At 34.8% G+C, this 12073-nt stretch overlaps 2 protein-coding genes across 2 annotated transcripts; both read left to right on the top strand.

Annotated features, from left to right (window-relative positions):
• Positions 1–232: 232 nt before the first annotated feature.
• On the top strand, positions 233–2311 carry LOC110884403 (peroxidase P7-like). Its single transcript, XM_022132111.2, has 3 exons — positions 233–562; positions 1231–1425; positions 1614–2311. The coding sequence occupies exons 1-3, from the start codon at positions 341–343 to the stop codon at positions 2160–2162; spliced, it is 966 nt and encodes a 321-aa protein (XP_021987803.1). The 5' UTR covers positions 233–340; the 3' UTR covers positions 2163–2311.
• Positions 2312–4641: 2330 nt separating this feature from the next.
• LOC110884402 (peroxidase P7-like) lies at positions 4642–6345 on the top strand. The gene is made up of 3 exons (XM_022132110.2): positions 4642–4863; positions 5327–5521; positions 5694–6345. Exons 1-3 carry the CDS (start codon positions 4642–4644, stop codon positions 6249–6251), a joined length of 975 nt encoding a protein of 324 aa, XP_021987802.1. The 3' UTR covers positions 6252–6345.
• The last annotated feature ends 5728 nt before the right edge of the window (positions 6346–12073 follow it).

Raw genomic sequence — 12073 nt, 5'->3', positions numbered from 1 at the left:
TTTCTAGAGCTCATATAACGAAAATATCAAAGTAACTCGAATTAATATATCTTATGTATAACTTCTGGGATTGAGATATCTACCCAAAAAAATAATTAATATAGTAATTTTAATATCGAATAACTCAAATATTTAACGAGTTCTAGAATTATATAACCAAGTCCCCTACATTGTTTAGTGCAAGTATACTAATACAAACATTAGCTTTTGTCTTTGACCATTTCTAAATTAATCCAACCATCTCTTACCTTTGCGATCCTTATAAATACAGCACATAAGACTGCAACAACAATACACAACACAAACAATTTCTACTAAAAAGCACATTTGGCCATCATTTATGGAGAAGATGAACATCAGAAGTTTATTATATCTTTTTGTTTCTCTCATTTCTTGTATTGCCACCGCATCCTCAAACTCAGGTTTGTCATCACATTATTATGATCGCATATGCCCTGAAGCTCTTCCGACCATCAAACGTGTGGTGGAGGATGCATTGGCACAAGAGCAACGCATGGGTGCATCTCTATTACGTCTGCATTTTCATGATTGTTTTGTTAATGTAAGTAATTTATTCCTACCAATTTATATTTGAGATTTCATACTTGGATATCCGGAGCAAAGACATATTTTTTTTTTGCCATCGAAACGCCTAAGAATTAAAGTATTACAAATTAAGTTTTGTTAAGTTTATATTATGATTGTTTTGTTAATGCTTGTTGAACTAATACATTTAGTTTAGTCTTACAAATTAAGTTTAGAAAACGATTAAAAGCAAGTATCCTAAGAATTAAAGTATTCAAACTTGATAAAAACTAGAGCAGTTTTGCATGTTATTAAAGTTCAATGCAAGCATTTTTCTTAAAGTTCTTCTCTCCATGTAAACAGTAAAAATATTTGTTTGTTATTTGATTAAACATGTAACTTCCACATATAAATTGTGCTTTAACATTCATGATTTACAATAAATTGGTACTTGAATTTAACTATAGATGCTTAATAAATATAGAAATCAAAAACTTTTATCATGATTTAGAAATAAAAGTTTTATTTTCTTACGTAAAATATACTTTCCGTTATACTTAATGATGCACACTTGAAAGGGAAGAACAAGGCGCTGCAAAATGAAGTGTTATCTTGTAGAATATAAGGGAGTAGAAAGTGTTGGTGTTGTTTTATGAATAGAAAGTGATGGTGTTGTTTTTTGAGTATATTTTTTTAATCTTGTAGGGATGTGATGGTTCCATTCTTTTGGATCAAACACCTACAATAGACAGCGAGAAAAATGCAGCTCCGAACGCAAATTCAGCTAGAGGATTCGAGGTTATTGACAAAATCAAGGATGAGGTCGACAAAGTTTGTGGCCGCCCGGTGGTGTCATGTGCAGATATCTTAGCTGTTGCCGCTCGTGATTCTGTTGTTGCGGTAAGTGATTGCGATTGTTAACATACACCTAGAGAGTAAAAATTCTCACTTTCATTGAGTTGAAAAAAAATCATGAATGTGTCCCTCTTTAACAATTTTTTGTAATGATGAAAACAAATAAAAGAAATAAAATTTTAGCGTGACAAACATATTATTTGTGTAAATCTAAATCTTTTTATGGTTTGCAGCTTGGTGGCCCATCATGGAAAGTCAGGCTCGGAAGAAGAGACTCAACCACCGCTAGCCAAAGCGCAGCTAACGCTAACATCCCGGCACCGTCCATGAACTTACCTGCCCTTATAAAAAACTTTGAGGACCAAGGGCTCGACGAGGAGGACTTAGTTGTGCTTTCAGGAGCACACACCTTAGGGTTTGCTCAGTGTCGAAACTTTAGGGATCGTATTTACAACGAGACCAACATTGATCCAGCCTTCGTGAGCCACCTTCAGACCATTTGTCCACAAGTTGGGGGCGACTCAAGGCTCGCACCACTTGACCCGACACCAAACTCGTTTGATGTGAAATACTTTTCCAGTTTGGCGAGTAAAAAAGGACTTTTGAGCTCTGATCAAGCACTCTTGGATGGTGGTGAAACTGCTGAACTTGTTTTGAAATACAGTGGGGACGCCGAAGAGTTCTGGGAGGATTTTGCAGAGTCTATGATTAAAATGGGTGATATAAAGCCATTAACAGGGAATAGAGGTGAAATTCGCAACGATTGTAGAAAAGTTAATTAAAGATATTAAGATTCGTTTGAGCAGGTTGATTTGTTTTATGATAATCTAATTATATTATGAATTTTCGGGTTTTGTTTTCTAGTTTTGTTGGTGGGATGTCTATCTTGAAATTGTATATCTTTTGCTTTTCAAATTAAAGTTGTTTGCAATTTGTTTGTTATAAAAGAATACGTTTTGTTCTTTATTGCTTGTTCTCTCAATTACTACTTTTATCAACATAAATAAAGTCCTTTTCCACGTTGCTAGTGTCTTGCTTGGGTGATTTATTGTATTGGTTTTTGGCTGAAAAACATAAACAAGTCATTTCCACGTTTCCATGATTCCAAAAAAATATCACAAAAAAATAAAAATTAAAAACCCGAAACAAATAAATAAAAAAACTATTAAGCTAGAGTCCGTATTTTTTGATAGATTTGTTGCCGACGCATTTGGGCTAGGATCAACGCATCGCCTGTGAGATGGTCGATGGGTTTAGACAAAGATTCGATATCTTTCTCCACATGTCTCGATTCTAGTATTGCAACAAACTTTTTGTTTTCGGCGTTTCTTTCCTCCATAGGTTTAAAAAGAGAAGTTGGTGTGAGCATTCGTTCCAAATATCTATTATCAACTTAATAAATCTAACTTCACTGGTGGAGATTCGTTAGGGCCAGACCCTCCTCCCCCTAAATTTTTTGTTTTATGGTGTTAATTTTACCGAATTTTTTTTTTTTTTGAAATTTTTTAGTGTAAAATATTGAATTTTGAAAGGCCGCCATCTTCCGCTGATTTTTCATTCAAGATCCGCTATGTGTAACTTGTAAGTTGTCATCGGTACATAACCAGTGAGAAGGATATAATAATGATCTGTGCCAGCTTGTTACAAGGAGAATGGGTAGGTGATGACTACCTTATTAGAAAGATGTTTTGTGATCACTACAATTATTGGTGAAACAATATTGGTGATCACTCCCAAAGCTTAATGAGATGTGATGTGGTGATTACTACCTTTTTAATGACATGCTGTAATGGTGATCTCTACCAACTTAGAGAAGATTTTAGTGGAGGCAAACTCAATGCCGAAGATCAAGAAGTAGACGTAAGGTGAATTTTTAAACATCTACCCTAACTATTATGCATTCGGTGTCATATCCTCTCTTATTTCTTTATATACTGCGAATTGTATATATTACTTCCAAGAACTAAACCAAAGTTGTTAAAAGTCGATTTTCTTTTTTAAAAAAAACCCATATTCTCCCTATGAAGAAACCTCTCTATTCTTAAGGATAGATGTGAGATTTGTCTACATTTCAGACCCTACCATTAACTCTGCTATTTGCGAGATTTACTGGGTATACTTGTTGTCGTTGTACCCTATTTGCTCTTTGGGTTCGTCATGTCACTTACATATCTTCTTCATTAATATCTTAATCATCCATACATTTACCACGTTTAAGCATGACAAATTCTTTGATGGCTTTGAAGATTAATATTAACAAAGTCAAATATAACTATGAATTATATACATGACATGTCACTTAACCCATCAAATCTTACCTATTCTGAACAGGACTAGCCGACTAGGTAATCGGAATTTTTATTATACTAAATCAATAATCAAACATTCAACAAAGGCTATCACGTGCGGTCCGTGTATCTTTTGCATTACATTAAATTAAGTGAGTTATTTTATGAATTAGTACATTTTTTTATGTGTGAATAGTGTTTATTTTTTTACTTTTCCTTTTAACAAACTAATTTGAAGTCAATATGCGATTGTGCCACTTATCCTTAATGACGACCCTGACGAATAAATTGCTTTTTATGCAACAAGAAAAACACACTTGAAGTTATTAAATTTGCATGTACATGCATGTTTTTAAGTAGTCACAAAGTTTCTTTTTAATGATTTTTTAGTATTTACAAAAACGACAGTCTTAAACTAGCTTTAAAGTAATGATGATTTTATTTTTATTTTTTGAAAAGTGGTTAAACTTCATGCACCACTTATTGTAGTAGTAGTTAACTTAATATATAACCAAGGAGCAAATTTATTTAACATTACAAATTATATTACAAATGCAAAAGAAAAATCTACTGTATTAATGTGTCAACTGCATCCACCAAATACATATATTAATATGCTCATGTATTACTTAAAGGATTTTTCTAATACTATTTTTGAAATTACTAAGCAAAATTTACATTTTTGTATGTTAACTGAGTTTGACAAATTCTCTTGGGCAATTAAAATATATAACTGCTAGCCAAGTCAACCTGTACTTTTTTATAAATATGTTATGTATAACTTATGGGATTAATTATGATATCAACCAAGTGTTATTAATACTAAACATTTGTTTTTGTCTATGACTATTTCCAAAACCAACCACCATTATAACTCCTTATAAATACAACATGACTTCTGTTTTTTGTAAATACAACACAACTCAATACAACATAAAGATTTGTATTTAAAACACTTTTCGATACAATTATTATGGTGAAGATGAATGTCATATGCTTCTTATCTCTTTTTCTTTCTCTCATTCTTTCTATTGCTACAGCATCCTCAAACTCAGGTTTGTCATCAAGTTACTATGACCGAGTGTGCCCTGAAGCTCTCCCGACCATCAAACGTGTGGTGGAGGATGCATTGGCACAAGAACGCCGCATGGGCGCTTCTCTATTGCGTCTTCATTTTCATGATTGTTTTGTTAACGTAAGTAACTTCTTTCTACCAACTTAATTATAATTGAAATTTTGCAATCGTTATCCATCATAATAGAACTAAAACATTCATATGGTTATTAGACCAATCATATAAACAAGTCACCTATGAATTAATTAAGTGTTCAAGTTGATAACAACAATAGCAGTTTTGCACATTGCAATATGATAGGCTCATGTAATATAAACATTTATCTTAATGTTCCTTCTACTTTAAAAAGTTAACTTGTTTTTATTTGTTATTTGATTAAACATGTAAATTTCATCAAACTTATGTACCTTTGCTAAACTGAGCAATCAAAAACTTCCATTATACTTTCTACTTTCTGTTGATTTGACAACAATTATGAATAAGGTGTTGCAAGATGAAGTGTTATCTTGTATAGCAATGTTTGCATTTAAGAGATTGGAAAGTGTTGGTGTTATTTTTTGAGATTATTTTCTATATGATGCAGGGATGTGATGCTTCCATACTTTTGGATCAAACGTCAACAATAGATAGTGAGAAAAATGCAGGTCCTAATGCAAATTCAGCCCGGGGATTCGAGGTTATTGACAAAATCAAAGATGAGGTCGACAAAGTTTGTGGTCACCATGTGGTTTCTTGTGCTGATATATTAACTGTTGCTGCACGTGATTCGGTCGTTGGGGTAAGTAAAACACACTTAATAAGTTTCTAATAGTTCAACCGAGTATACCTATGTGGTACACTTTGGTATGAATGTTTTCATCAAAAACATTATTTTGTAATATATGTTGAAAAAAAGGTTTGTATGATTATGCATTTTTTGACGTTAATTCTAAAAATTCAATGTTATGCAGCTTGGTGGCCCATCATGGAAAGTCAAGCTTGGAAGAAGAGACTCAACCACCGCTAGCCAAACCGCAGCTAATGCCAACATCCCAGCACCATCCATGGACTTACCGGCCCTAATAAAAAACTTCGAGGATCAAGGGCTAGATGAGGAGGACTTGGTTGTACTTTCAGGTGCCCACACCTTAGGGTTTGCTCAGTGTCGAACCTTTAGGCCTCGTATTTACAGTGATAGCAACATAGATCCAGCCTTTGCGAGCCACCTTCGAGCCATTTGCCCACAAGTTGGCGGTGACTTAACGCTTGCACCACTTGACCCGACACCAAGCTCGTTTGACGTAAAATATTTTTCTAATTTGGTGAGTAAAAAAGGGCTTTTGAACTCTGATCAAGCACTATTAAGTGGTGGTGAAACTGCTGAGCTTGTTTCGAAGTACAGTGGTTCCCACGAAGAGTTTTGGGAGGATTTCGCAGAATCTATGATCAAAATGGGTGATATAAAGCCATTAACAGGGAATAGAGGTGAAATTCGCAATAACTGCAGAAAAGTTAATTCGGAATATTAAGAGTCGGTCAAGCGGGTTAAATCGTTTTATGATAATCTTATTATATTATGAATTTTCGGGTTTTGTTTTCTAGTTTTTTTGTCGGGATGTTGATTTTTTGATAAAAATGTAGTGTTATGTATATTTTCAAATTAAAATTGTTTGTAATTTGTTTGTTTGTTAATTAATAATGTTTGTTCTTTGCATGTATATTAATGCTTGTTATTTCAATTACTTCTCATCATCACAAATGAAGTCTATAAAATGGTATGAAATCAAGCACAATACAAGAGATAGCGACAAAACGGTGACCAGAACTTTATTGATTTACCTAAACAAAGAAAAACACCCCCAAATACCCTGGACCTTACAAATTGAAAGATCACACTAAACAATATAATGATAATGATCTGAAACAAGGACAACAGGATCTCACAAGAGATCAAACAAGATCACACAGGATCGATGATACAAAACCCTAATCACAAAGAGAGAGAACATATGAAGTTTCAAGAGGTGATAAGTGACAAATGAACCCTTATTTTCTCTTTTATATGCTAGTCATAACATTCTTTCACTTTAGCCCCCCCCCCCATCTTCTAGTCTCCTCATACCAGTTCTTGAATATTACCATATAACCCTTCAAGTTATTATCCTGAACACTTAAACCCTTGTCAGTTTTAACAACTCATAACAAAGAATGTAACAACTTTATAATAATGTTAAAATGACAGTGTAAATGTGCATTTCCTTTTTATACTTTCAGTCTAATCCTTTTTATTTTATTTTTGTTTGTGAGGTTCTTGGGTTTGCTGGTTTTTTGGTCTGCTTGCTGTCTTTGGGCCGCTCCTCTCATGTCGCTGGCCTGCTCCTTTTTGGGCTCAAGACTTGGGCTCCAGCTGTCTTCCTTTGGGTCCAGCTGGCTAGGGTTGCTTTCTCCTTAAAAGGAGTTCATGCTGCTGTTGTCTGCATACGAGCATCAGCAGCTCTCTTCTCAATCATTTTGTGTCTTTTGATTCTTTGTTCCTCACAAGTAAAATACGTGAGATTATTAGGGCTTATTGTCTCTGGTCTGTGATCTTGTTCAAACATATGACTCAACAAGCCAATCTGTGATGAATGGTTGATTATTTCGCTGTAACCGATCTTGCTTTCATTTGAATAAACATGTGCCTTCTCTTTGATTTGAGCTTTGTAACATGGTATCAGAGCCCCAAGGTTGACCCGAGCTCTAGTAAAAAAATTAATAAAACATTAAAAACTTTTAGAAAAATAAACATAAAAAACCGAACACGAACGAACATATTACCGTAAGTTCACGAACGCAGTCCCGAATGAACGAGATCTTTGTTCGTGTTCGTTCGTTAAGCTTATCGAACGAAATTTTGTGTTCATGTTCGTTCGTTAAGCTTATCGAATGAACATAAACGAACTTCTCGCCGAACGGTTCACGAACTGTTCGCTGAACGTTCGGTTTGTTTACAACCCTAATTAACGACATCGCTAAAGATTGCCAATTGATGTAACACGTTGAGGTCGTTAAGTGAACCAGGGCGACCAAAGAAAGAATGCCAGATCCACAAATCTTGTGAGGCCACAGCCTCAAGTATTAAGGTTGGATGGCCGTGATCACCTTGCGTATATTGGCCTCGTCATGCATTCGGGCAGTTCTGCTACGCCCAATGCATACAATCAATGCTACCGAGCATTCCCGGAAACCCGTGCCGAACTTCATGAGCTTGGTACAACTGTTGAACATCATACGCGTTTGGTTTCCGCAAATATTTTTGCTATACAGTTTCACCACATTATGGCAAAACCGATACAAACATTCCCGCGTAGTTCTTGTCGACATCTATAAGTACTCGTACAAAGCGTCGGCTACTGTCCCGTACGCTAGTTGGCGAACGACTGCAGTACACTTTTGTAACGTGCTGATGTAGGTCCCCTAATCCATGTGGACCGTAACAGAATCGTCGATCTAACCTAGAGTGCGGAATCCCCTAGATCAGATTTAATAGAAAACGAGTAGAAACAGAAATCTCTATAAACCCGATCTTTATTGATTATCTTCAAACGATTACAATCAATCAAGATCTCCAATTCGTCCAAGCCTTTGTCTTTCACGAATTCTCTCTAAAAGTGATTAAGGTGATTAGATCATTAACCTAAACCCTAATGCTAAGCTTTGTTTATATATGATAAAGCTTTGCATATGGGCTAGGTCATGGGCAAGGCCCATTTCGCCTACCATCCCCCATATGTGGGTTTGGTTTGGCCCAATCACTCTTAATTAACTATTACAAAGCTAAACCCGCTAACTATTTATCATTTTACTAATTACAAGATATCCAAAGACCAAATCTAAGCTATTGTCACAAATATGCACCAACAAACTCCCCTTTGACAATAGCTCGCAAAGGAAACTTTAGTCTTCAGAATCTCACAGTCTTTTGGTCTTTGGATAGCTTCAGCTTTAACAGCTTCTGTCAGCAACAGACTCCCCTTAAGCTGATGCATCCAATCACCAAATCTTCAAAATGTTAGCACTTGAGTAAACTACAGTTCAGCAATTGTATAGCAATCTCCGAACTCTTCAACTTTGTTTGCAATGTAGAAAGGAGGTTCTACCATGCATCCAATCAAACTCTCATTTTCACAGCAACTTCTCAGCAACATACTGCTTCAATTTGTATACTATAAAATAAATGATGTGTGCTAAACAGACTATAAAAATTAACTAAATCAGACTCTCTAAGCTAGACACTAAAAAGCTTTAATTCTAGACTCTACCCTAACCACACGATCGGCAAGTGTACCGATCAATGTAGTATAACCCTAGGAAGTCCGGATATCGAACCACGAAACTCTATGTATCACGTAACCTAGACTCTAATAGACGCTGACAGACACGACTTAACTTGTTTATTTGTTTTTTTTTTTTTTTGGGGGGGGGGGGTTACGGAAAAACTAAGGAAATCTATATTAAACTACTAAATTAACTAAAGCTAGACTAAAGACGAAATAAGACTAAAGGCTTTTCTTATATGAGAGCGAGACCACCTAGACAAGAATCCTGGATCGTTTTTAAAAGATTACCGATTAAGTTAAATGCATGAATTATGGAACCGCGATCTTTAAGTACTAAACCTATTAAGAACCAACTAAGCCTCTCGACCCTTCTCAAGGAGAAACCTGTGGAACTACCTAGGCCGTTAATCCTACCGGTTATTAGACGCCTTCCCAGTTGTCTAATTATTGTGTAAGTACCCTAATATTGACCTACTATTTTCCAATCATAGATATAGGGTAGTTTCAATTAATTAACTTAACTTGATAGACTAATAAAACCGACAGGTAAACTAAGACACGACCTTTTCCAAGGACTATCTAAAGCGATTCGCCGGGTATGACCTACCAATAGCCCTTCACTTTCCAGGTATTAGGACTAGTAGAACACTAAGACTTAGCAAATTATTATCAATTACTTCTAGGGGTTATTGCGCAATTTCACCCTAAAGAGTTAAGGTTTTCTAACGTGATATAGACACTCACCGAAATCCTAAACCCTAATATGACTCTATGTTGTGATATAGACAGTCACTAAGAATCATATGAAGCAAATAATAATAATAAACCAACTCAAAGCATGCATATACATCAAATCATTAAACCAAACTTCTTACAAAACACAATTAATCCATAATAATCATGCAATTAACAAAAACGGTAAAAACTTTATATTAATCCATTCATCAAGTCTAGGTGGTTTATAAATTTAGCCAAGCATGTTCATAAACGAAAACAAATCAAAGAGGTTCAAACTAGAATTCATTGAATAGAAACAAGAAACCATAAAATAAAAGAAATCTAAAGGTAGAACCCGTAAATTCTTTAATCTCTAAGTTTCCCACTCATCTCCAGTGATTCCTGGCCTTCGATCCTTACTAAAATAATTCTCAGTTCGTCCAAAGCCCTCCTGATGTCGACTAGAGCCCCTCCTACGTGAATTATGTGCGGCTCCACTCCCTTTTTTCTATTCGCCCAAAAAGTGAATTATATATGTTCCATTAAGAATTATTAGGGTTTAATCTAACCCCTTTAAAAATTGTCAACATGCCCACTAACTCCCAATTAGCTTGCGTCCACCCCTTTTAAAATTCGTACAAAGTTCTAATTATCGCATCTGATGTATGGTTCAATATATTTGGCTCCTAATTGTTTGATGCCATGTATCGCTTTTTGCAGCCCAAGCCCAAGCCCAAGAATATTATGGCAATCTTTACATATTAAAAGATTCAATATTATAATAGCAGCCCTTCTTTATTTTATTTCTTTTAATACATAGAGATAAGGGGACTCGGTCCAATCAAGAAAAATAGCGACGAATTTTCTTTCGGGCACTGACATTCTACTTTGTCCAACTGGCTAGTCATTTAGTTATTACTCTTTTTCGCTCCATTTGCACCAGGACCTAGCAAAACACAAAACAATATAATATAATACTAAAAGCTAAAAAGAACAAATAAAAACTATACATAAATTATACAATCTACATGGGACAAATATGTGTATTTTACCCTACATCAACAAACATCTCGAGAAACCATAAGAATTTTTCAACAAACCGTTAAACAAATTATTATTATTCTAGAGATAGTTAAACTGTATCACAGATTAAGCACTTTTCAATTCAGCACCAACACGCACAAATTTTAAACAAACACCCTATAACTTGCATGATAGAAAATTTTGAACCCACTTTCTAACACTGTCACCCCCTATCGGTAACAACTCCTCCAAAAATAACAGTTTTTCGTACATTAAGAATTTTTAACAGAAAAAGAAACACTATTTTTGTATTTTTGTATTTTCTGAAAGCAAGTAAATAACAAAAAGCAATAAACACTCTATTTTTGTGAGAATCACCGGTAAGAAGATCTTATCAGCAACATCAAATTGTTTCACACCATTTGATAATTCTTTATTTAATTTTTCGTGAAAAGCAGTTCAAGATGATTACCAGTATGTTTGTCCACCTAAACAAAATGCATGAACATTTCAAGTACCATTACCGTATGATACGTTAAGGTAATATTATTTTGATATACTAGTGTGTCCCACTTCAGGATGTACCCCCGCGATCAAGGTATGCACAAAGATTCATCGTAGTAGGTGAGTATACTGAATTCATCCGTTTTGTTTTTCAACGTTTAGATAATTGGTGATCAGGTCAGTATTTCCATACAGCAAAGAGACCAAGATATCTAACGAGGGCTAAGACAAATACCATTTTTGGTACGATTTATGCATTTTGCATATTTGAATGACTCTCTAGGAGAGCTTCTTCATTTTCAGGGTTTTGGCATTTTTAGCTCTTTTAAGATATCCTGGTTGTACCTAGGTCAGCATGTATCTGGATGCAGCAGAAGGACAACCCTGATATCCCCGGATGAAATAACAGCATAAAGACCCCAAACTTCAGATTTTGGCAATCTATCAACGCAAGATTTAAGGTCATTAAACCATACACCACTGATATGTTCCCCACTCATACTCATTGCTTTTAGGTTTATATCACATCGATAAGTTGATTATTTCATACTTTTTGCCTACTGGTATATCATATGATGAAGCTGCTTCACACTTAAGCAATTTAATTCAGTTTGAGTGTGACAGTCTAACTTGCTGATGTACTACCATTTCTTCTTTTTCACACAATGATAACTCATTTTTTATTTTCTATTTTTTTATGTTTTTAATTTTTTAATGTTTTTGTATTTTTTAGTTTTAAGAAAGCAGTAACTATGTACAAAAAAATCTTATGAAAAACCAGTTATTCA

This window comes from Helianthus annuus, chromosome 10 (genome assembly GCF_002127325.2).
Source record: "Helianthus annuus cultivar XRQ/B chromosome 10, HanXRQr2.0-SUNRISE, whole genome shotgun sequence".
NCBI lineage: Eukaryota > Viridiplantae > Streptophyta > Magnoliopsida > Asterales > Asteraceae > Helianthus > Helianthus annuus.
The sequence above is the reverse complement of the archived record's forward strand: the minus strand, read 5'-3'. Positions and strand labels throughout refer to the sequence as shown.